General features: G+C 41.9%; 1 protein-coding gene across 2 annotated transcripts in view; it reads right to left on the bottom strand.

The window, feature by feature from the left end:
• Positions 1–25,292, bottom strand: part of LOC148533742 (cytochrome P450 2K1-like) — a 51,548-nt gene extending 26,256 nt beyond the window's left edge. The window contains exons 1-4 of one of the 2 annotated variants that reach the window (XM_088467331.1): positions 25,077–25,292; positions 14,872–15,034; positions 12,167–12,316; positions 11,575–11,735 (exon numbers count right to left, since the gene is read on the bottom strand). In XM_088467331.1, coding sequence (XP_088323457.1) covers positions 11,575–11,735; positions 12,167–12,316; positions 14,872–15,034; positions 25,077–25,253 — 651 coding nt within the window. In that variant the 5' untranslated portion in view covers positions 25,254–25,292. The remainder of the gene's footprint in view (positions 1–11,574; positions 11,736–12,166; positions 12,317–14,871; positions 15,035–25,076) is intronic. The other variant, XM_088467330.1, reaches the window with a different exon arrangement.
• Positions 25,293–27,044: the final 1,752 nt, after the last annotated feature.

Raw genomic sequence — 27,044 nt, 5'->3', positions numbered from 1 at the left:
GTGTGTGTGCGTGTTAGCCATGGCATCACAAACGCCTCTCCTGAGGTTTGCATAAACATTTTCAAAGGTGAAAATACTGCGTTCTCTGATTATAGTGTCCCTACTCCCTACCCATGGCTCCTCTACCTGAATTTCAGTGAGTCAGAGTGGCAACTCCATGCAACGTATTCCAGAGAGCAGCTGCTTCTCCTGTAGCCCAGATCAGAAGATGTGTAGGGGGTGTGGTGATATGGACTAAAATAAAGCTCACATCCACTAAAATGGACAATGAATCCCAAATCTAACAGGGAACGCAGCTGTAATTTATACACAACACAGGATGGAATGATGATATAGGATTGGGTGCTAGTCGAATGTGGGGTGATGTATACATCATCTTCTTCACACAATATTAATTTATCCCCGCTGGAATCCACCATTACAGGTGCCTCTGTAATTTTTGCACGTAATTGACGGTAAAGGTCTTTCTCGTAAAATTTGTAGTTCATTTTGATGGACATCATCTTTTCCACATTTTGGGAAGTAGTCTCAGGCCGATCACTGATAAGGTTCCCGGCTGTGCTGAAAACTCTTTCTGAGTACACACACTGAAGGGTGGGCAGCTCAAGTAAAGCAAAGCCAGTTTGTGCAAGGGCCTCCAATTAAATTATCTTTTTTTCCTGCCAGTAGTCAAACAGACTGTCTGACATGCCTATTTGGATGCTATCATTAATATTTTTTAAAAAGTCCTCAACCATTCTTTGAATGGGGAACATATCACCAGTAGAGGTGTCATTAATTGTCGGCAATTCTTAGTCTGACCCCACCAGATGTCTGTAAACTTAGTTGTGTTGACTCAACTACATCACCAGTGGGTGTTTTTAAAGTTTAGTTTTTTCTCACCAGATGCACTTGCTGGAGAAACTGAAGAAGAAGCCATCGCAGCATCACGTGCCACTTGAGCTGACAATTTGCTTATCAACAGTTCTTCACATCTCTTCAGATCTGTGTCCATTGGGAAGATGAAACAATGTGTCCTCATCCTTTTTGAGATGAAAATTCACTCCCAGCACCAGGCATGGTGCTCAAGAATTCTCAAGATAGTGTGAGGAGAGGGAGGGCTCCATTCACAGGCCACTCCAGGTTTTTGGCCTTTCAGCCTGGTAACAGGCTCATTAGGGCTTGCAACTGATAATGACTAAAAAAATCTGGGTTTGTTTGTGGCTGAGTGTCTCACACCTGGGAGAGCAGGCAGACTAGCCTGTTCAGAGACACTTTCCTTGTAAGTACTGTGCACTTGTTTTGTTGATGGTGAGGGCAATAGGCCCTACCATTATTATAGAAAGGGAATCTGCTGTGTAGCTAGTGCCCAGCTGGGCTAGGACATATGTTTATGTCTTGTTTATGTTCATTTGGCACAATAAAGACTGGCACCGACCAGTTTGTACGAGAACCCCTGGCTTGTATCCTGTTTCTACAGCTGCTGTGTGTGTAAAGAGGGAGTCCATCTACCCAAGGAGAGGGACCCCTATCCTGACTGTGTCACATATGGTGGAGAATGCAGGCAGTCACACACTGAAGTTTGCAGCAAGGAAAAATTTTCATTTACAATTTAAAGGGACAGACACCAATTCGTCAGGGTGGATGTAAAGTTGTGTCATTTGAGGTCCATAGAGGTGGCGTCCACAGATGCTTAGGGAAGCCAGATTCTGCTTCCAACCTACACCCCAGGACAAAATGGAGGACATTGTTAAAGCCTTGTTCCAAACTACGGCAGCTCAGCAAGAAGCTTAAAGGGCTCATCAGGAAATGAACAAAATTCAGCAAGAAGCTACCAGGGCTCAGTAGGAATCCACCCAGGTGCAACTATTGGCCTTGGAGGCAGCCCAGAGGCAACAACAAGTCATCATCGAGGAAACCCACCAGGCCATAGCAGAAAACAGCCAGACCATAAAAGAGGTGGTACAACGGCTTATAGTCTGATCTGGAAATGCTTCCCCTGCTCTTTTAACTAACACTCACACCATAGGGCCAGTCACTTTTTGCAAAAGATGACCCAGAGTGATGATGCGGAGGCATACCTTACGGCCTTTGAAAGAACCGTCGAAAGAGAGAAGTGGCTTAAAGAGCAGTGGGCAAGTCTTGTGGCACCCTTCCTGTCTGCAGAACCACAAAAGGCCAACTATGATTTATGCCTGGATGCTGCCAAGGACTATGCAAAGTTAAAACAGGAGATCCTAACCCGCTTGGGAGTCACCTCATTTGTTTGGGCCCAACAAGTCCACCGCTGGGAGGTCCTAATGGAAAAACCTCCACGCTCACAATTGCATGACCTCGTCCATCTAACCACAAAATTACTGCAGCCCGAGACGCTGACAGTACCACAGATTGTGGAAAGAGTCATGCTAGACCAGTATCTGTGATCGCTACCTGCATCTCTGCACAAGTGGGTGAGCCATGCAGACCCTAAGTCTGCAGACAAGCTAGTCGAACTGGTGGAGAGGTACGTGACGGCTGAGGTGCTGATGAGTGTGCCCCAATGAGCCCCGATGGCATGTCAGCAAACTCCCATTGACACTGGTAAGACTGTTCCAGGGGAGAAGGGTACTGGGCAGTGGAATGTACTCAAGACTGGGGGTGTGGAACCTGGAGATGGGCCAGCCAGGCCAGGAAGGTTACTACCCCGTAAAAGACTAGATAGTAATGTAATTCAATGTTTCCAATGAGGTGGTTTCGGCCATATTGCGGCTAATTGTTCGCTTACCTCTGAAACTATGCAATGTGTTACTGCTCATGTCGACTGCAGGATGTCTTTCTTTGCACAACCAGCCAGTACTGCTGACCGGCAGGTTGAGACAGATAAGCACATGTGTATACTCACTGTAGAAGGCAACCGAGTAGAGGCTCATTTAGATTCTGGTAGCCTGGTTACCCTTATCAAAGCTGAACTGGTGAACCCCTTGAGGTGTAAGGGGAAAACTGTTGGTGTGACCTGCATATCCCCAGTATTATAATACTGCAGAAGCGAACATAGAAATACCATGTGGTTCCGCGATAGTCTCTGTGGGTTTGGTACAGGGCTTAATGCATGATGCAAAAATTGGGCAGGGACTTTGCTCACTTCTGGAAGTTGTGGGAAAGCTGATTTTGCACAGAGGTAAATCACCCTGACTCGTTTGAGAGGGTTACTGACATAGTATCAGAGTCAGAGATGTTCCCTTTTTTCTAGTATGATTGGCGAACTAGAGAATGCGGAGCCTGATGATGGCTCACCAAGTGGTGTGCCTCCCACTGAGGTGGGGAGTGTTATTGAGCCCGTCGACCGCCTGCCTGATCTTGAGGTCTGGAGAGAGATCTTTTCCGTTGAGCACTTGAATGACCCTACTCTGGAAAAATCCAGGGGGAATGTCAAGGTGATAAATGGTAAACCCATAGACCCCGATAGACCTTTGTCATATCCTCACATGGCAGTATGTCAGGATTTGTTGTGACTAAGAAGGGGGAAGATATTGTAGAACAATTAATAGTTCCCAAAGCATACAGAAGAACAGTATTAGATCTGGCCCATGGTCATATAATGGTAGGCCACCTAGGGGTAGAGAAAACTACTGAGCGAATTGTGCAGAGGTTTTTTTGGCCTGGGGTCCATAAACAGGTATCTGACTATTGTGCATCCTGCCCTGAATGTCAGTATCATGATCCAAGGCCACATTTCAAAAGTCCCCTGGTTCCATTACCCATTATTGAGGTTCCATTTGAAAGAATAGCTATGGATATGGTTGGGCCATTAATTAAAACTGCCCAGAGCCATCAATATATTCTGGTGATAATGGATTACGCTACCCGGTACCTGGAAGTGATACCATTATGCAATATGTCAACCAAGACCATTGCTAGAGGATTAGTCCATGTCTTTAGCAGGTTGGGAATACCTAAGGAGATCCTGACTGACCAAGGTACCCAATTTATGTCAAAAATCATGAAGGAGTTTTGCCGCCTGTTTAAAATTGACCAATTAAGAACCTCTGTGTACCATCCCCAGACCGATGGGCTAGTGGAGAGGTTTAATAAAACTTTAAAACACATGCTAAGGAAAGCAGTGGACAAAGATGGTAGAGATTGGGATTACTTGTTACCTTATTTGCTGTTGGCCATAAGAGAGGTTCCCCAATCCTCCACAGGGTTTTTCCCTTTTGATTTATTGTACGGGAGACATCCAAGGGGGTTACTTGACATTGCCAAAGGGACATGGGAGGGGCAGTCCAGTCCGTATAAAACAGTTATTGAGCATGTTTCTCAAATGCAAGAAAGAATTGCTGCTGTGGTGCCGATAGTAAAAGAGCACTTGGAACAGGCCCAACAGGCACAGCGGGGGGTATACAACCGCAATGCTCGCTTACGCAACTTTGCTCCTGGGGACAGAGTGTTGGTGTTGGTTCCCACAGTAGAAAGTAAACTTTTGGCTAAATGGCAAGGTCCCTTTGAGATCTTAGAGAAAGTGGGGCCAGTCAATTATAAAGTTTACCAGACAGGGAAAAGAAAGCCAGAACAGATATACCATGTAAATCTTATAAAACTCTGGAAGGATAGAGCAGCACTGTCAGCCGTACGAGCCCCTCCAGTAAACCCAGGGCCCATGGTACCCGAAGTGACAGTGGCAAAAACCCTGTCAGCCAGTCAACAGCAGGAAGTTAAAGAATTTCTGATCAGAAATTGGATGCTGTTTTCTGACCTACCAGGGAAAACTACGGTCATCAAACATCACATAGTCACTGACCCAGGGGTTAAGGTTAACCTAAAACCCTATAGGTTACCAGAAGCCCAAAGAGAATCAGTGTCGAAGGAAATTAAAAAAATGTTAGAGTTGGGTGTAATTGAAGAATCGCATAGTGAGTGTTCAAGTCCCATTGTGCTCATTCCAAAACCCGACGGGAGTGTGCGATTCTGCAGTGACTTCCGGAAATTGAACAGTGTGTCAAAGTTCGATGCCTACCCTATGCCTAGGATGAATGTACTAATTGAAAGGCTGGGGACAGCCAGATATTTAACTACTCTTGACTTAACCAAAGGGTATTGGCAAGTGCCGTTAACTGAGAACGCCAAAGAAAAGACCACTTTTTCTGCACCTGAGGGGTTGTTTCAATACAAAATGTTGCCCATTGGGCTACATGGGGCACCTGCTACCTTTCAAAGAATGATGGATAGGATTCTAAGGCCCCATAGACAATATGCTGCTGCTTATCTGGATGATGTGGTCATTCATAGTCCAGATTGGCAGTCTCACTTGCCCAGAGTACAAGCAGTGTTGGACTCCATCTATAAGGCAGGTTTGACAGCCAACCCAAAAAAGTGTTGTCTGGGGATGGAAGAAGTAAAATATCTTGGGTACACCACTGGCAGAGGTTTGATAAAGCCACAGCTCAATAAGATTGAGGCAAACCAAAATTGTCCACAACCCCTGAATAAAAAGCAGGTGAGAGCCTTCTTTGGGATCACTGGGTATTATAGGAGATTTATACCCAATTTTGCCACCATTGCAGTCCCCACTTGTGGAATGGGGTCCTGAAGCAGAGAAGGCTTTCCAGGAGTTAAAAATAGCGTTATGTACCCAACCAGTTCTGATGACCCCTGATTTTGAGAGTTTGTGGTGCAAACCGATGCATCAGATGTAGGCATCGGAGGGGTTCTGCCCCAAAGCAAAGAGGGTGAAGAACACCCGATTTTCTTCTTAAGCCAGAAATTAAATGTACATGAAAGAAACTATCCTATGGTTTCGAAAGAAGCATTGGCCATAAAGTGGGCATTAGAGACTCTCAGGTACTACTTGGTGGGAAGAAAGTTCAGATTGATCACTGACCATGCCCCTCTGAAGTGGATGTCAGAAAACAAGGACAGTAATGCGAGAATAATGAGATGGTTCTTGGCATTGCAAACCTTTACATTTATGGTAGAACACAGGCCAGGAAGCCAACTGGCCAATGTAGATGCTTTGTCACGTGTCCATTGTTTGGGGGCTGCAGTTGATCCACCCCACAGGTCGAAACAAAGGGAGGGGATATGTGATAGAAGCACTGGAGAAGTGTGGAATGGCTTATATGTATGTCCTAGGTTCCTGTCTTATGTGTTCTGAAACCCCCTGGAGAAGTCTGTTTGTGAAAAACAGACTAGAAATGTCGGCTTTAGAGAAAAGCCAGTTTGGGTCCTGGGGGTGTGGATGTGAGGAGAGGGAGGGCTCCATCCACAGGCTACTCCAGGTTTTGGGCCTTTCAGCCTGGTAACAGGCTCATTAGGGCTTGCAGCTGGTAATGACTAATATAAGCTGGGTTTGTTTGTGGCTGAGTGTCTCACACCTGGGAGAGCAGGCAGACTAGCCTGTTCAGAGACACTTGGTTACTTTCCTTGTAAGTACTGTGCACATGTTTTGTTGATGGTGAGGGCAATAGGCCCTACCATTATTATAGAGAGGGAATCTGTTGTGTAGCTAGTGCCGAGCCAGGCTAGGACTTATGTTTATGTTTTGTTTATGTTTATGTTCATTTGGCACAATAAAGACTGGTGCTAACCAGTTTGTACGAGAACCCCTGGCTTGTATCCTGTTTCTACAGCTGCTGTGTGTGTAAAGAGGGAGTCCATCTACCCAGGGAGAGGGACCCCTATCCTGACTGTGTCACATTAGACACAATGTAAGACTTAAACCTTAAATCTGAAATGTTGCAATAGCTGCTCTGTTCCACTTGTCCATGTATATGCTCTGGTTAAGTGGACAGTTTGAAGGCCACTAACTATTTTTTTTAATGTCCCTGTACAGGTTGGGAAATGTTTATGTGGAATCTTTGCAAAGGATTATTAAAGAGTCAATTGTTTTGGAAAGCACTCTTCCTGGTCCCCTCCTAGGATGAAAATCCACTCCTAGCAGCAGAATTTGGTGCTGGATTCTCAAAACAGACACAACATAAAACCTTAAGAGGTCAATTTAATTTACTAAAGTGAGAGTTTTTAGAAGTGAGTTTTAGAAGAGATGTTGCCCATAGCAAACAATCAGATTCTAGCTATTATCTTCTAAAAAGTGCTAGGTACATGTTAAGTAGAATCTGATTGGTTGCTATGGGCAACATCTCTTCTAAACATCTCTTCTAACTCACTTCTAAAAACTCTCACTTTAGTAAATTATATTTATCCCTTAATCTTAAATCTTGCGCTTGTCCACAGTTTGGGGGCCACTAACTAACTTTTTAATGTCTCTGTACAACTTGGGAAATACTTTTTAAATGTGGAAGCTTTGCAAAGGATTATTTAACAGTCAGTTGTTTTGGAAAGCACTAACTAGAAGTCTTCCTGGTTCCCTTCTGGGATGAGAAAATCCACTCCCAGCAGCAGCAGGCATGGCGCTCAAGGATTCTTCTGGGGCAAGGACTGATGTGAATAAGTAAAATATTTTTTTGTAAATTCCTCCCCTCCCCTACTCCCTCTTAAATATATTTCAGAATGAAATTAAATCTACTACCAATCAACCTTTCCTGTCCCTGCCTTCAACTACATACATATTCCAACTCCCTCAGGCCTCTTTTGAAGTTGAACTGCCACGTGTTTATGCTGCCACTTAGCTTAGTCAGCCAGCTAGCTTGGTGCAAATTTTGGGCCTAACCTGGATGAAAACAATATAGTGAGCTGTGAGGTGGTCAAAATTGACTGGAAACGAGTGTAAATAAATTTTATTGAGGTTAATAATACTGTAGGAACAAAAAGAGGCCCATTTTATGTGATTTAAGAAAAAATCCAGATCTAAAAACAAAACACAAAACACGGAAGGCATGTTTTGGCAAAACCAATCCAGATCCAAAACCAGGGGAGATACAGATCCAAAACCAAAACACGGGTGTCGGCGCACATCTCTAGGGTTAATGGGCATTGAAGGTACAGTGGGTACATTGGTGATGCAGGGGTTAATAAACATTGGTGGTGCAGGGGTTAATTGGCATTGATGGTACAGTGGGTATATTGGTGGTGCAGTGGTTAAAAAACATTGGTGGTGCAGTGGTTAATGGGCATTGATGGTACATTGGTGGTGCAGGGGTTAATGGGCATTGATGGTACAGTGGAGACATTGGTGGTTCAGTGGATGTGGTTGCTATGGGGCCTGGACTGACCTGGGGCCCGGCCCTTCCCCTGCACCTATGGTGCCAGCACTGAAAGGCCTCGGTCCGCGGCATTGGTGGTGCAGGGTTTAATGGGCACTGATGGTACAGTGGATACATTGGTGGTGCAGGGGTTGATGGGCATTGATGGTACAGTGGGTACAATGGTGGTACAGTGGTTTATTAATATTGGTGGTGCAGGGGTTAAAGGACATTGATGGTACATTGGTGGTGGAGTGGATAATAAACATTGGAGGTGCAGGGGGTTAATGGGCTTTGATGGTACCGTGGGTACATTGGTGGTGGAGTGGATAATAAACATTGGAGGTGCAGGGGTTAATGGGCTTTGATGGTACAGTGGGTACATTGGTGGTGCAGTAGATAATAAACATTGGTGGTGCAGGGGTTAATGGGCATTGATGGTACAGTGGGTACATTGGTGGTGCAGCGGAATACAGGCGCTATGCATACTCACTTCAATCGTGAAGGCAAAACTCCCCAGATGATGCACGCTGCTGCTTTTCTATTACCGTCCTCATCGTCTGGCACAAAATGGAGAAGGGGAGTGGTCAGGATCAGTGATGACAAATCATCCATCGTCCATTGCATCGTTGATTGTGCACACACACGGAACGATGTGTGCCAAATTGTGAACGATAGGTTGATATCTTTCTGCAGGTTCAATTGATCAGTGGCGAAGATCAACGATGGCGGGGGCTCGCATCGGCATCAATATCATGCCCGCACATGGCAGTTCTTAAACGATTTGTTGTTCCAATTGGTCGAAAACGGCCAAATCATTTACAAAATTGCACCATGTGTGGGGGCCTTAGAGATTACATGAATGTGACAGCCCACTGGATGAGTGTACCACCTTCAGTAACGGTAATATCTAGCACACAATGCCAGCTCATTCACAGGCAGGCTGCTCTATCATTGGCTTCACTAAGAAGGATAATGCAGTCAAGGGGCGGAATTCAATTGATTCCTGCCCCCATCGCACCCGACGGAGCTATTCAATTCTTGCTCTTGACGGGCACGATCAGCTGCCAGCGCTACATTTCAGCTCGCAGCCCTTGGGGGATGAGCACTTAAATGTGTGAAAAGTGACATGTTTGGGCGCCCAAACATCACTTTTCGCGATCGCGCCCAGCACTTTTGTCGGGTTTAGCTGCTTTACGTGGCTAAACCCGACCACTTTGGGAACGATCAGCACGACAATCTAGAACAATTGCATAGCGGCCCGCGATCTCCTGTCACTTTAGACGGGAGATGCGGGCCACGAAAACAATTGAATTCCGCCCAATTTGTTAGAAAAAAATCAGGGATGTGACAGTAACATGGTTGACCCTGCTAAGACTCTCCTCAGGATTTGTCACTTCCAAAAATGCAAGTAACATTGTACAAACTTTACAGCTGGGTTAATTTGCACACATCCCATGTTTTGTGCACACAATAAAATTGGTGGTTCAGGATTTCTTACAAGATTACAGGTAAGTGCAGGATATGCTGAGCATGGCCTGTAAAATATCTGGGCATTTTCTGCATTTAGCAACTGTATGTGGAGATGTGTCCTCGATCATCTCACTGATGCGGCAAACATGCGCATGCATTGCAGCATGCGATTTGCCGCATACTCCACAGTACACCAGGCCGCAGCAGCATTCCCATGGTTCGCAGGAGTGAAAAAGATGCACGCGCCTATTTGTGAGCACACGACTTGCGGAATGCGTGCCGTGGCAAGTCCCAGTGGTGGCAAAGATGACAACACATCTGTAGAAGATTGCAGCAGCTGCAAAAGCAGTTCAATTTGCCATGCCACCAACTGAAGCCAGAAGTAGTAACTAGGTGGAATTCCACCCTATTAATGTTATAGTAACTGGAGGAACAGCAACAAACCATCCAAACATACACATCAAACGAATGGGGGTACAAGTTACCACCTTACTGCAGCACTTTAGAGAATACTCATGGTTTTATGTAAGCTACTGGAATAATTTTAAATTGTAACCAATAAAGTGAGTTCAGACGCTGCCAGTCTGTGTCTTGTCATACCCATAACTCAATTACTGGAAAATCTGCTAGAAAAGCTAAAGGAGGAGATGAAATAAAGCAATTTCATAAAGTATGTTGGATTTGTAGATCAAGTTCTTTATTCATTTGTCAGGACTCAAGGGTTTGCAACATCTTGAATTTAGATCACTACATTTTGGCAACCATGCTTGATCCTAGTTTTAAGTCTAAGGTCTTTCATTCCAACTGACAGAGATCTTAAGAGATGCAAGTTGGCAGCTCAAGTGGCACATGACACAATGTCTACTGCTTCAGATTCTCCTGCAAATGCTACTGCCAGGAAATAATTGACCTTTTCCAAGAGAAGATAATGATTAGTCAACTCAGCACACCAGAGTGAAACATTATGACATTTGGTCAGGCTTAAAAATGTGCCCACATTTATTGGAACCTCTATCTTGACTCATTCTGATACAGTAAGCATCAACGGAACAGTGGAGGATTATTTTAATGATAATGTACCATACTAATTTGCATCTTACACAGTCCCTTTGATTACTGGGAGGAAAAAAGACAATTTGGAGCCCCTTATATACTAAGTACACAATGGTGTACTCAAGCTGCCCACCCTCAAATAAACACTCATAAAAAGTGTTTATTACAGCCAGCAACCTTGCGAGTGATCAGTGTAGGAGGCTACTTCCAAAAAATATGGAAAAACAGATGTTCATCAAAATGAACTTCAAATTCTAATAGGAAGACTGCCAATAACAACAAAGTACAGAGAGGAACAAATATTGTGTGATGAAGATATTAATCACAGTGATGTGGGTGATTATGAGGATGATGACATCTTGAACTTGGGAGGATGCTTAACACTGTTATCCTTAAGCCTATTGGTAGCTTGGTTTAACCAAACCCCCAAAATGTTTTCTTTGGGGGCCCAAACAAACCAAGCACTTCAGCCACAAAAATGGGCAGTTGCCGAAGTGCTTGGTTTGTTAAACTCTGCATGACCTTTTCAGTATACAACATAAGAGTGGGTAGGAGGGCCAAGGACAAATCCATTGTGCACCACTTTTTCATTTTGGTCTTGCCAAGATTGTTTGTGTTTGACAGGAAGCTTATGTTACTGTACTTTACTGGGGTGTTGATGTCCTTTATCTTGTAAGACTATCTTTGTTTTGGTCTATGAATAGTTTATTAGAAATAATGTAGATAATTAAAAAAGAAAATGCTCATCAATTCCAATACAACCTAGGCTTCTCCCCAAGATCAAATATAAATAAATAAGCAAAACAGTGTATTTATCATTGTTACTCTACTTACACTTTGATTTTTCATATTGTGAATGTACCTCTTTTGTGTAAGCACTGTTCAATGCTGCAAAGCCATTTTTTGTCTTACAAAATAATAATAATTATAACAATAATAATAATAAGATTACCGAAACCATTGGACTTCCTAATACTTTTGACATGTTATTTATCAAGCTTAATAGTCTCCTAAATTGTGGGTCTTCATAGCTCATTCGGTGTCCAAGTAATACTGTTGCAATTATATTGGCCACAGCAGCGTTTATGAAGAAAAGGTCCTCAATTATATTTCCTAAAAAAACATTAATGAACAAAAAATAACAATAAAGCAATGCATTCATACAGTCTAACACTGCAATTAAACAAAGAGGATAATTAGTTATTATTAATCTCTATAGTTGAAGAAATATCTCCAATTTGTAAATGCTTTAAAGATTATTTTATCTGTTAGTAATTCAGGCTATGATTGTACTGGTGTGTAACAGGATTAATGGGGAAATATTAAATTTACCATTTGATTGACGACACTAGATGAACATTTACAAAGCAGCTGGGTTGGTTTGGGCTTAATACTGTATTAGAGCTGCTTTAAATTTGCAGGTCTAATCCACCTAGAAATGGTGGCCTGCAAAAACAGCAGATTCATAAATATACCCCTAGTCTTAGGTGTCCTGAATATCTATTTTATAAAATAGGGACTCTATTAGGATCAGCTTACTATACCTTTAAAAGATGCAACATGTTCAGTTAAGTGGTTACATTCTTCGGCAATCTTATCTTCAATGGTACTTTTCCCCATCCCAAAATCACGTAAGGTTGATATTGTAAATCTTTTCATTACTTTCCAATTATCGCCATGGGAGAAAGTAATTCCTGAAATATTCAGAAGAATGTTTTTCCAATACAGGTTGAGTCTCCCATATCCAAAATGCTAGGGGCCAGGGGTATTTTGGACAATAGAATATTCCATATTTTGGAATATTTCCATATCATAATGAAATATCTTTTGAATGGGGCCCAAATATACACACAGAATGCATTTTTGTGTTATATACACCTTATACACACAGCCTGCATGTAATTGTATACAATATTTTCAATAATTTTGTGGCTCAGGCAAAGTTTGTATACAGAAATGAAATTCATTTATGTTTCATATACATCTTATACACACAGCCTGAAGGTAATTTTACACAATATTTTTTATAATTTGTGCCTTAGACATAGTTTGTGTACATTGAACTATCAAAAATCAAAGGTTTCATTATCTCAGTCATGCCAAAATTATTCTGTATTTCGGAATATTTGGATATGGGAGACTCAACCTGTATAAACATTATCACATAAGACATTCTAAACAAGGAAGTTGGTTTCTATAGAGACCATATAATTATTAAGATGGATGTTTAGAGCACCGATTGATCCAGAACCTTCATGTTTTCTCCAAGGCTGTCACATGAAGATTCCAAGAGGATTTACAGATATTACCAGAAATTCGTTATGCTTGGACAGTCTGGGGATGTCTTTTATGTGAATAGAGAACTTGGCTTGTTTTTCTTGATTTTGCATGTATTAGTGTTAGAAAACATACAGCCACATAGATGGTACAAGCAAGTCAAATAAACTGTGCTATGAAGCATTTTTTGTATAAAATAGGGCATGTGCGGGGAATAGGTTGATGAAGTAGAAAGTGAAGGAGAAACTACAGAGTAGTGGGGTATGTAAGAAAAGTTGGAGGGTGTGTAGTCAAAAGAGGGAAACGTTGATGGGCAGGGGAATTAACTATGAAATAACTAGAAAGGGCATGAAGGGAATAAGTTGATGAAGGGTCAGTTAAAGAAAAAGCTGCAGAGTAGGGAGTCATTTGAGAAAAGCTGAAGGGTTATTTTCATAAGAGGGGGAGATGATTTGCAGTGAGTGCTTGTGAAGAAGAAGCTAGTGGGCAAAGTGGCCTATGAGAAAACAAAAGCTGGTGGCGTGTGAGGGAAATTTGAAGTACAGAGAATGATGGGATAATGATGGGATAATTTGTGGAAGGGAAACGTAGGTGGTAGAGGGGCAGTGGTGTAAGTTCATCCCAGATGCCCGGAGCCAAGTTATAATGTGGTGCCCCCCCGTCACAGCCACTGACACTGTAATGTAGCAATTCGCTTGCAGACCGGCTATAAATAGATGAAGGCAGCAGCTGACGGTCTGACACGGAGCTCTCCACTAGTGTATGGTGGCTTCTCAGGTGCCGGGAAGGGCTGCCGTGACTGCATACTCCAGGTATATAATTACAGCCCTAAGTGGGGTGAATATGTTGTGGACAATGGGGGAGGTGCCCCTTCAGAGCTGGAGCCCGGCGGCAGGCGCCTCCATTGTCTCCCATAGTTCTGCTCCTGTAGAGGGGATATATGTTCCATGCAGAAGGATAACAGATCACCAGAAATACAGTATATTATCAAAACATAGTATTTATTTGTTGAAAGATGTAAGTCCCTTGTTCGCATTATATCTGTTACACATCTTCTTTATATGGCTTCACATTCGTCTAGTGATATAGGAATCAAATACAAGGAAGCAATCCTTGTGCAGTTTATCCAAATGACAAGTCAAACACCCAGAGTATGACTGCATGCTGGAAAACCTCAAAGTGAATAGACTAGTACAGACAGTGGGGAGATGTACTAAGCCTTGGAGAGAGATATAGTGGAGAGAGATAAAGTACCAACAAATCAGCTCCTAACTGCCAGTTTACAGGCTGTGTTTGAAAAATGACAGTTAGGAGCTTATTGGTTGGTACTTTATCTATCTACACTTTCTCTCTCTCCAAGGCTTGATACATTTCCCCCAGTATACATAAATACATAACTGTGAGCAAGTAGCATATTTATGTAGAGGGGGTGGTGAAGCTAAAACTAAAAAAAAATTGTTTTAATGACACACTTGATGGCTGGGAGGCTGAATGAAAGTCTAATGGATTGAGGGAGGGAATTTCAGAGGTATGGGGCAGCCCGGGAGAAATCCTGAATACAAGAATAGTTTAAGACACATAATGGTATCTGATCTCCTTCTACTATCCGATCGTCTTTTAGAATTTTGAGAATAAAAGTGTGAGCTTGCGATGTTGGGGCCTAGTGCAAATGAAACCTATGCAAGGCCTGGTTGCAACTGTATATTGCTAAAACCTAAGCATTGATAATTTTTGTTTATTAGTTTTTACGGTTAAGATATTGGCATGGAGAATTAGTTATTACACAACTTAATACTGTGCAAATGGGAATAGTAAGAGTAGATTGCATCAGATTGTCTACAAACGTTGGAGACCTTGTGACATTGGCATTGTGAAGCTATTCTTCTTGATGCTGTTTCATTGTGTATTAAGGAATATGTTTGACTACAGCACAAAAAAGATAAAAACAATGAATGATTTCAAACTGACTCACCCATTCCCTTGTCCATGTCCTTGAATATTTTTATTTTTGCCCTTTCTCCAAACTCTTCGGCATGATTGACGAGTGCGTCTTTCACCGTCTCATATCCGGCTAAGACCACCATCTTTTTCATGCCCATCTGTACACTAAACACCGAGCCATAGGTCTTTGCAAGCTTAAATACAATGTATAGAACATAATAAAACACAAATCCAAAAAATAATTTCAAGAAAAAAACAGCTACAAAGCTTTCTTAAACTAATGATATAACATTGGATTTGCTTCACTGAAAAACTAGACACAATTAAAACTTACCACATGAAATGATGCTGTATTATATTTTTGAGGTTCCTTTTTTTAGCAATATCAACTAAGAGGTAAATGTGTCTGGAACTTCGCCCTTTCATAATGCTTCCAAAGCTCAGTTAGCAAATGTTAGATGTCATGTGGTAAGTGGGTACAACCTAGTTCACTGTTATATTTGGCTTCTGTTTCGATGATTTCCACCGAAAGCCTTGAGTTTAAAGAATTGTCTTTGTTAATGTGCCTGTGCTTTAATTTTTAACATATTTACCAAACTTAAATATAGAAACATATAATTTTAGGACAGAAAAGAACATAAAAGTTCATCTTGTTTTCTCTTTTAGTGTGTTTCTAGTTAGATTTTTTATATAATTTATGTTTATTTTATATCTAAGACAGCTTTATGTTAAAAAATTATGGCAAAGATAACTGCAATTTATTTATCAACACTCAGTGTGCCTATAAAAACTTAAATACTTTTTGCATTTCACAAGAAAATATTGCCGTGGCAGCTAGACATTACTCAGCTGTCTTAGCAATACTGGCCCGCAGAGGTAAAAATGTCAATTTGTCGTGCCAGTCTCTGCTGCAGTGCAGTATAATTGACATACACATAAGCAATATTATATACAGTATAATATGTACTGTAACTTATAATTTTTTTTATTTACTTAACTTTCTTTTAATCTATTTTAATGAAAACAATTAATTTAAACAGTACTGAGTTTAAAAACAATGCTATATTACAAGGATAAAGTATTTTCAATGCTTATGTTCTGGCAATGCTACAGTATCTTGAGAACAGTCATTGGGTTGGTACAAGTCAGGACCACCATACTTTATATATATATATATACTGTGCCATGGATAAGCATGGGGACCCTTCAGTGTCACAAGAGAACACACAAAGATATTACTGAACGGATAAGTGAAGCTGGTTAGCATCTGGTCCTGGTACTTTATTTAATTCCAAATAGTTTTACTTCATGATATAGATTTGATATGCATTGAAGTTCACAATACAAAGTGAAATATTATATTATAGTTATTGTATATTTCAAGCTACTTTACAGTTCCGAACCATAAGATGTTAGGAGTGTGCTCTAGAAGTGAATTTATATCATGTACTCAAAGTTCACCAGCTGCTGTTGATCAGTTATCCAAGTGGTGAGCATATTTACCTAGAGCTACATATACCAAAATAGAAGCTGAAGACAAAACCGTATTAGTCACTACACAGCGAAATTGCCAGGAGACCAGCAGTTGTACATAGTGGAAGCCAGTATAACAAAATAGGCTTCTCTGTGTGTCATACAGGCCTGGAGCCAAATTAGCCTTTGCTCAAGTGTACAGTGTATTTAGCAGGGACCCCTTAAGATGCACACCTTCAATGGTGCTATTGTAGTGAACCAAAAATCAGTGTTCTCACAAAAATTCTCTTCGTTATAAAAGTATAGGATGGATTAACAATGGGAGGACACCTCATTACCATACACACATTTCTTTGTTAACATTGGTCAGTTCCTATTGTTCCTTAATGATGACCATTAGACACAATTTCACCTATACCGCAAGGGGGTAAAGAGTAACAATGGGAAGGTCCCTACAAGCCCAATACAGCCTATTTTGGGAATTAGCAATCACAGGGTATATGGCAATTTGTTATCACCCCACTGAGCGAATAGAAAAGCATGGAAATTTGATTGGGGAAATGGAGAAAATTGAGGTGTGGGGTATTTTCTCCTCCCAGGAATGTTCTGTAGGAAAGATCTGAACTAAGGGATTAGTGATCAACCTGGCAATTGTTAAGCTACCATTGGCTGTTATATTGCTGTGTTTTGTATTGTATTGTTACCTTAACGTGTACTAAATAAACTGTTACATCTTTTCTGTGGTTTTGTCTATGTGATCCTAAGTTTTAAGGCATTCCAGTATAGTTAAGTAGTACTGACTCTAACATTTAAGCACCTGATAAAGGTCATAGAGCATAGAGGGCCCCCAACCACAGATGTTGATCTTCAAACATACTAAGCAACAACCAGTTGGCAAAACTCGGGGCAATCTTTGTGCCCATGGCCATCCCAAAAGATTGACGAAAACAATGCGATCACAAATAAATAATTGTGTAAAACATTAAAGAAATAGGTTTATGAATAAAGCTACACTGACTGTCTGAGATCCTACCATCTTCTCTAAAAGATTATTTAAAAGCAGAAAGCCCTTTCTTATGAGGGATGTTAGAATACAGAGCTTGTACATCTCAATTGACACAATTAATTTTCATTAATATTCATTTTAAATTTGTTTAACAAATTTTAAAAAAAGAGTGGTGTACTTAAAAAGTGACCTCACAGAGGCAGAGTGACTTTGCAGATGTAAACCCAACAAAAGTGACAAATTAGGGTGAGGGACCCTATCCCTGAAATATTTGGTCATTAGGGAAGTGCTCAATGAATTGTGGTTCTTGGGAGGTGATTTTATTTTGCTGTCACAGGGTGTTTAATAAACAAAGACAACACTTTATTTCCACAGCCTCCTCCTAAAGAAATCTTAATTCATATTGAAATTGTTTAGTGGGATCTGATTTCAGAAACTGATAAAAATGAACTTACACTAAATAGTCTGATGTGTCTCATATTATGATCCCCTGCCCTTATCTGCTGATTTAATAAGGATAGAAGGTTTGCCTGGCAGTTCCCTTTAGAGCCTTCCTTACCCAGAAAGAATATGATCACTATATTAATAATTTTTCCATTAATTTGTACCCAATTTAATAAAATTATGCATAGTAATTCTGTAAAAAAAATCCATTGATGTGCTTTCACATTGAATAGGATGCACCTGAGAAGCAAACCACATTTAGTTTAATCTTTTAATTGGTCCATTAATATCAAACAGCAAAATCAATCCTGTATTGTCACATTCACACAAGAAAATGATGCTCTCCATGGGATTTGAACTTGGGACCAGTTGTATTACAATCCTGTGCTTTGCCAGTTGAGCCACAGCTACAGTTGTGAACCATGGATCAAGATCAGAATTACTTGGCCATCCAGTACGTGTTTCCATTTGCCCTCCTCAGGGCTATAGAGAGTCAGCCAGAGCCCTGTTACACTTGAATGGCATGGACTAATCGTGGGAGGTGTGGCCATGCCCCTTTTTGAAAAAATATTTGCAGCGACATGGAGTTGAGCCCATGGATGGGCATGATCAGTGTGATTGCTCCCCCCAACCCCTGAACAGAGAGAGGAGGTAAGTTTCCTTGGTACCACTGTAGCCCATCAAACAGCAGTGTGTGCTGGACTGCTGACAAGCAAGAGGGAGGGGGGGTGGCATACCTGGGTCCCCTCCGGACCCCTCCAACAACTAAACACATCCCCCTCTCTTGGCACCCTTGGCCCTCCTCCTGCTGGAATTGGTATGTAATGCCAGCGTCTGTTCAGCCATCTGATCAAATACTGACAGTGGCAGCCCGATGGATTGAAATCCCGACTGCAGCAGGTAAGTACCCTAACCTTCTCCTCTCCCTACCCTAACCCTTCCTTAGTGTTGCCTAATCCTAACCTTCCCCCTTAGAGCCTAACTCTAACCCCCCCTGTTAGTGCCTAAACCTAACCCCCCCAATGCTGCACCCTAAACCTAACCCTCCTGGGGGGCTGCCTACCCCCCTATAGGTGCCTAACCCTAACCACCCCTTTCCCTACCATAACCCTCTCAGGAGGTGACTAACCAGAAGTCTCCCTGAGGGTCTCTAAACCTAACCCTCCCCCTCATGGCTAGATGCTAAAACCCCCGGAATGCCTGTTGTCAGGATTTTGTAGTGGGACTAATGATAGGTGTCGGGATTACGATGCCTATCTTTAGTCCCATGTCGGGATGTCAGTGTCGAGATATCGGCAGGGTGGGATAGTGCCCGCCGGTATCCTGACTCCATCCCCTCCTGCCCACAGTCAATTCCATGCAGGTTGTGGAAATATAAGTCAATATCCTCAGGGGCTGAATATTGTGCTCTATCCCATAATCTGCTCTGCTACTAATGGATTTCCTGCACTTTGACATTGATTTGTCTTAGGCTTTGGCCTAGATTCCTATTCTGTTACTTCTGGCTACTGTATGTTTGTGACTAGGGTATTGTTTAACCCCTTTGAATTCCTGTCTAAATCTGACTTGATCACCTTTGTACCAAACCCCTTGCTTTGAACTTGGAATTTGGCTTTGCTAACATCCTTTCCCTCCAGCAACTGGGATCCTATACCTAAGAAAACACTGTGGTATGCCTGTTGTTTTTTTATTGGGGCAAAATGCATTATTTTATGATGTGGGCACTACAGGCTAGTCCAATGAAACAGCCATGATATCCAGGTAAAAAAGAGTGCACTCACCAGGCTTAATCCAAAAAGAAGAGAAATATGCTCTACACTTTATTATTTTCATCTGTATAAATGACAGTTGTCCTTGGTTGACGTTTCGTTCCACACAGGGACCTTTCTCAATACCCACAATGTGCCACAAAGTCAGCCATAATGTAGAAACAACCACTAACAGGCATCTGCATGCTCTTATATACCTGTATCCCTTAAACAAACAGTGTGCAAATGTGTTGCGACCGGAAGTGACATCACCGTCACTTTGCGAACGATATGTATGGCCCCATCTGTATTAGCATATCACATAGCTATAACAACATTATCATGGAGGCTCCAATAGCCATCCATACTCAGCAATAACATAGGTCAATCTGCACATATACTCACACAATATTCCGCTCTCTATTGCCACAACCGGAAGTACCGCACATTGCGTGACATCCGGCTTACCTGGATATATATATATATATATATATATATATACTGGTCACACTGAATCCGGCACTTATGTCTGTCCTGATGACGTGGTAGCAGTCCCCGAAATGTCGATGTAATAAAGAGACATCTTTGCTTGCCTTTTCAAGTCATGGAATGCCGCCTTCTGTTTGTAGTATATATACACACACTATATATATGTATATATATATATATATATACACAATACACACAGGTGGCACTCTGTCTCCAATAAATCAACACAGGTAAGTGTGAACAGATAACCGACGTTTCGGAGCATTTATTGTAGCCCCTTCATCAAGGTAAAGCAGTTTACATACAAACACCAACAAACATTTATATTCACATATCACCACGTGAAATCCGTTCTGCGCGCTGTCCGAGGCTGTGTCACCTGCTGATGACATCATCAACACTCTCCCCACACCAGCGCTGGCATTGCGTCAGTCATGGGATCGAGGAGACGCCCACAACCCAGCAACGCGCAGTATCCGGGTGACCCGGCCTTGGACAGCGCGCAGAACGGATTTCACGTGGTGATATGTGAGTATAATTGTTTGTTGGTGTTTGTATGTAAACTGTTTTACCTTGATGAAGGGGCTACAATAAATGCTCTGAAACATCGTGATTTGTTCACATTGGAGACAGAGGGCCTGATTCAGAGCCGCTCGTAAGTGGCCGTCCGTTCGCTCCGAGCGATGTTCGTACATCTGTGCATGCGTATGGGTCGTAATGCGCATGCGCCAACCAGTCCGTGCGGTCAGAAATCATGTGTTCGCAAAATAGCGAGTGCCTGCTAATTTGAGTGACAGGATGAGGCGTTTGTGGGTGGTAACAGGGGAAGGTGCTTGAAAACGGGGAGTGGAGATCAGAACGCAGGCGTGCCAAACGGTCAAGACGGGTGTTTAATGGGAGTGCATAATTAACAAAGCAGCATCATCGACCACGTCACTTGGTTGTCTCTTAGCCTGAACTGTTCGCATGATTGCAGTAGGAAAATCCAACCACAAGCACTGTGAGCAGTTCAGACGCCTTTCGATGTACTCGATTAATCTAATAAATAGCGGAGATGACGTATGATGCGTACGGCTTTACAAAAATAGCGAGCGCATATTTTGTTCGCTCGCTCAGACATAGAGGTGTCAACAGACCGCAAAGAGCGAGCGCTCTATTTAAATATCCGGCCCCTTTTTCTAAACGAGTGAGTGCAAATAGCGTCTGGCTCTGAATCAGGCCCAGAGTGCCGCCTGTATGTATTGTATACTTTGGGTCAGCAACTGCTGACTTGTGTTGGAAGGCACCTGCACGCTGCACCATTGATGTTGGGAGTGCCACCCTTGAGGATTTTGTATATGTATATATATATATATATATATATATATACTGTATATACATTACATACACACACTCTGTGTATATATATATATATATATATATATAATTTTGCAATAAAGTCCGCGCTCACAGCAGCAACCCGTCTGGGGTGCAACCTCAATGCGACCCACAAAAACTTGAGATCCATACTGTATATATAGAAAAGATTCCAAGAGGAAGAGGGCAGTCACTATTTGCAGAAAAAAGACAGCTATTTATTGATCACATACCGCCAGTGTAACAGGCTAAGTCCGACGTTTTGGCCCCCACGTGGGGCCTTTGTCAAGGTAAATACAATGTCATGCACTGCTCAAGCCATCAGATAAAGTGCAACCATATTAAATAAACAACAAAGTCTAAATAACAAAGGCAATAACTACCAGGTGTGAGCCATGTAATCAACATGTCATAGTGCGGCACATGCTGACACGCATGCTGCCATTGCCACGCCCACAAACATGAAAAACGTTCCAAGCCTCTTTCTCAACATCAAATAGGACAAGAAGAGTGGATGTGGGGCGGACACCCACTACGTGTCCAGTCGCGCGATAACACCAGTCACTATAGTAGACTCAAGGACAGGGGGCTCGTCAGCAGGTCACTTGGGAAGAAACACCCAATCAGTGTCCAGCTGCACAAAGGCACCAATCACCAAGCGGCTCAGGTATCCCAGCAACATAACCACATAGACATCAGAGACTGTGTACATAACCGCATATACAGTTATGAGGGCTTAACTCAGACAAGCCAATCTCATTGTCCGACAACGGTATCGGAACCAATCATAACAAGGGGATTGCAGGCATGGTGTAAAAAGTAAACAATACGCTCTTCATACACCATCTTGTGATATAATCTAAACATTGGATCCATCACATTGACCACAGCTTATTATCACAAGGCTCTACTAATAGGCATGCAAATGTTAATACAATAATACACATACAGGAAAAACACAAAAATATATAATTAAAAACCAGCTAATCCAAAAATATATAAAAAGAATCAAAAAATTATTTTACAAAAAAACATTGAATGAAATATGCTCATTTAGGCCCCGTGAGGCAACAGTATCCAAGTCATAAATCCATTTAGTTTTGTGATGTTTGAGTGCCAATTCTCTATCACCACCTCTAAGCAAAGGTGGTTGCCAGTCTATGACCATGCATTTCAAAGATGCCAGTATGTGTCCCTTGGCAAAAAATGTTTAGCCACTGGCTTGTTGCTGACACCAGTAGCCTGTGCTTGCCGAAACGAACTTCAGTGATTAGCCATTCGCTCTCAGAGCGGTCTTGACGTTAGGCCAATATATACCAGAGAACAATTAGCATATCCACAACAAACTCACTAGTACATGTGAGTCTGTGTTTCATTTTAATTGATTTGCCTGTATGAGGGTGTTTAAAAACACTACCGACATTCATACTACGACAGGTGATACAATTGATACATTGAAAACATCCTGTGCGCATATCCTTGACATTAATAGGTGACTTCCATAATGTTGGTGTCATCAATAATTGTCTGAGACTAGCCCCTTTGCATAAGGATATCAAGGGAGTCTTATCCTTAAAGGGCAAGGATGTGTCAGTTTTTACTATCTGCCAGTTGTTATAAATAGCTTTTTGAACACTGGTGGCATGGGTATCGTATAGACTGGAAAAGATAATATGATTCTTCAGCTTGTCTTGACATATCTGTTGGACTGTAGCATACTGAAATTTCTTCCTCGCTTTTGCCAAACAAGATTGGACAACTTTATGTGAGTACCCTCATTCCAAAAAGTGTAACTCCATCTCATGCAACTGGAATTCAGCAATATCAGGTTCACTGTGACACAGGAAGACTAGATTTCTGATGCTCAGGGTGAAGGCTACAGAGTAGCAAGCAGCAGGGTGTTCCGGTTCATCTTTTTGCGGAATAAGGTTGTAGCAATCTTTGTATTGACCCTAAAAATCAAGAAAGTCAACTCGTTCATGGTTGACCGTATATGTAAACTTAATTGTAGTGGGTAGATCATTGAGTTCACTCATCATTGTCACAAAGCCATCAAAATCACCAGACCAAATCATAAACAGATCATCTATAAAATGTTTTAGATATCTAATCCTATCTCCATACTTTGGGAGAATGTACGTCTGTTCAAAGAAGTGCATGTAAATGTTGGTATACATAGGGGCCACATTTTACCCCATTGCGGTCCCCGATATTTTCATATAGAACCCATTGAAAATAATTGTATTCCATCACACACCTTAATAAGTCAATCAAAAATCCTGAAGGAACGCCTGCCATTTGTGGGTGGCCCTACTGACATCACTCGTGATGTCAGTAATAGAGCAGGAAGCTCACTGGGGCTTGCGGAAGACGAGATCCTACCACAGGAGGGAGGGGAGAGGAGGGGAGGGGAGGGGAGGGAATGGAAGACTTTGTTAGTTTACTCATTATCTTAGCGATATAGGTGTCTATTCAGCAATGATTTTCTTTATATAAAAAAATGCGGAAGCTATCATTTCCACATTTTTATGTGAATCCATTATTCAGCAATGGGTTAATGGAGAAGATAACACAATTATCTTCTCCATTAATTCCCATCTCGCAGAGTACCGCACAGTAGGGATCAGCCATTGTTCTCTATAGTGCTTTAACGATTTTTGCTATTCAGCAAAGCAAAAAGCATCAAATTACTCGATAAATCTTTACTTTATATAACGCCATCTCAGTATGGCGTTATATGAAGAAAATACATGAAATTTCCCAAAAACTGCAGGGACAGAGGGAAATTTTCCCATAAGTCCCTGCAGGATCTTGTAACTCCATCCAGTCCCCATCTCTGCTTTGATGTGACCGCCGACAGGTACTGTAAGCCTGTCAAACCTGCCTAAATTGATTGACATGTATACACAGGCTTTATATTAGCCTGTATACATTTATATTTATGTGCTATTATATACATTTTAAATATAAAAGCACATAAATATAAATGTATACAGGCTAATATAAAGCCTGTGTGCACATGTCAATCAATTTGGACAGGTGGTATTTGTACTCTCCCCTCCACGGTCACCGCAAAGCAGGGACGGAGACTGTTCGGAATCACATAACTGAGCATGCGCAGAAGCAGAAGGTATTCTTTTCGGAAACTGATAACAATGCCTTCTGTAACATCGCAGGGACAGCGTGTTACCGCAACCACTGTCCCTGCAAAAAATATTGTTGAATAGGGGCCATAAATTTTAATAATTTAAAAAAAATTGTGACGATGTTGCCCGATAATATTCTGGGCAACATCGTCACCATAGAGATGAAGTTTTGATTATTTTAAAAATCCTAAAAAATTATGTGTAATTGTTATGGCTGGAATAGGAAGTAGTAGAATAAGAAGAGAACACTATTGCCGTTGGCTAGCTTATGTTATAGCATTTGAAGATAAGTCATATAATTAGAGCAAAACTCTATCTCTTGTGTTTGCTTTTAGCACTATACGGTCAAAGATTTTTGGGTTGCAAAAAAAAAAAATTGTCTTGACTTACAGCATTTGTTTTCTTGTTCATTTCTCTTTATAAATGTAGTATTAATTCACAATCATATTTTAGTTTTTCTTTCCATAAATGTATATACTGGATGTTATCTTTACAAAGCCTTCCTACATTGTTATATTGTATTTCACATAAACATGTTTCTCATTTGCTAAGTTATGACATTACTGTATCTTACCTGTAAATAAGTCAGATGAGGCTTGGTTAGATTAACGAGATGTAAGTTCCCGATCAGCGGCCAGCATTTCGGTCCAGGGGGAAAATTTGCAGTTTTTATTTTATTCCAACAGTTCATAATATATAAAAGTGTCAAAATCAGCACAAAGTACATAGCTACAGAGAACCCCAAATCCATTCTGTGATCGGTGTATCAAAGCATAAGCGTGACTGATTCTGGCACCTGCAATGCAGCTGTAATTCACTTTCTAACCATGGTGCTTCACCTTTATCTCAAATTCAGCGTGGGACACACATGAAGCCAAAACAAAAAAACAGCATTTGGCAAACACTCAATTATAATATCTAACAAAAAAAAAACATTTAAAGGGGAAGATATGACCAGAAAAAACCTGTCTGCAGAAATTAGCAAAACAATGAAATTAAAATTGTTAGTGATTATGAATTTCAAGAGAATAATGTGTGAATCCATCACAGATCACAGATCGCAGATTTAACAAGGTTCAACGTTTTGCCCCTATAACTTCTATTTCTTAATTGCAAAACTCGTAAACATTAGGAAAGAATGGCGGTGAGATGTGCGTGGTAGATCCCTATTGATTTGGAGTATGGTATTATGAACAGCGGTACAGTGCTTTAGAATCGGCTATTTAGGCAAGTCATATGAATAATAGATATTGTTTTTTTGCTATAAAATAAAAGCTTTACACTGTAACAACATTCTCATGGTGCACTTGTAATCTTTTGAAACATTGTTACTGTAAGCATAGACACTGCGAGTGGGTCGTGGCCGCCGGTCTAAATGTCGATGCTGATATCCCGACAAGGGAGTTAAGATAGTCGTCAACATACTGAAACCTATCTTAATCCCGACGCCGGAAAGAAGACGGACGGATGCCAAAACAAGATAAATTTTGGGCGGCCGTCCTCTTAGCCACAGGGGGGTGGGGTTAGGGCAGTTAGCCGGATTAGTGTTAGGTTTTGGGGGGAGGTTAGGGTAGGCACCCCTGGGGGGTTCGGTACTAAGGGGGGATGGTTAGGTTTAGGCACGAAGGAGGGGGACTTAGGTTCAGGATCTAATGGTTAGGGAGGGAGGGGGGAGGGTAAGTATACTTATCCGACCCCTGTCAGGATACCAACCTTTGGGATGCAGCTGTCGGTATTCTGACAGGAGGCATCCCTACAGCCGGCATATCATACCGATTCCTTTTCAGCATGTAACAGTAGAAGTAGAGATTGCAAATATGTAGCATCATAAAGAATACATAAAGAGACTTCCGGTGGGCGGGGCATCCAGCATGGCCGCACTTTTACCACTCTCCCTACAAAGGCTTCTGTAATCCTTCACCATCCATTAATTCTAGTGCCTTTTTGTACTCCATTTCCAAAATAGCAACTGGAGGAAGTGTGGAGGAACAACTTGGTGCTTTTATCTTGTGGGGAGACCTTTAAAACACTGAAGTCCGGCCATTAATAGCAGTGGCCTATCTATTGGAGCGAGGGAAGGTGCGGTATTTTCCTCGGCACTATCCCTGCATTACTCTGCCAGATTTACCTCTGACTGAGAAATTTGATCCCTGGAGTGGACATTGGAGAGCTGCTGTCCACCCTTTTATACCCCCAGTGACTTATCTGGAAGCCGAATAACCCAACATGTAAGCAGCCTGCTGTCGAGAATGGCAGTTTGTCCTGAGGGATCCCTGCCTGCTTACCTGCTTTATTAGAGCCAGTGGCACTGGATGTGCCTTTGGAGAGCTGCGGACGCTGTGTACCTCCTTCTGACTGCTGTCCGGGCGGCCGTCTGACATCACCGACGGAGCTGCTGTCACCCTGGGCTCCCGAGTCTCCTGTGCCTTCCGCTGTTGTGGGGAGGCTTTCCCTCGTAAGGTATGGGGCTTCCTCTCTGCACTTGGCTGTCCCCTTCTGTGATCCGCTCTGCTCTGTATCCTGTGCGGAGTTCTGTTCACCT

Source organism: Taudactylus pleione, unplaced genomic scaffold (genome assembly GCF_031769625.1).
Source record: "Taudactylus pleione unplaced genomic scaffold, aTauple2 ptg000070l, whole genome shotgun sequence".
NCBI classification, from domain to species: Eukaryota; Metazoa; Chordata; class Amphibia; order Anura; family Myobatrachidae; genus Taudactylus; species Taudactylus pleione.
Note: the sequence above shows the minus strand (reverse complement) of the source record. Positions and strands in the feature narration are given on the sequence as shown.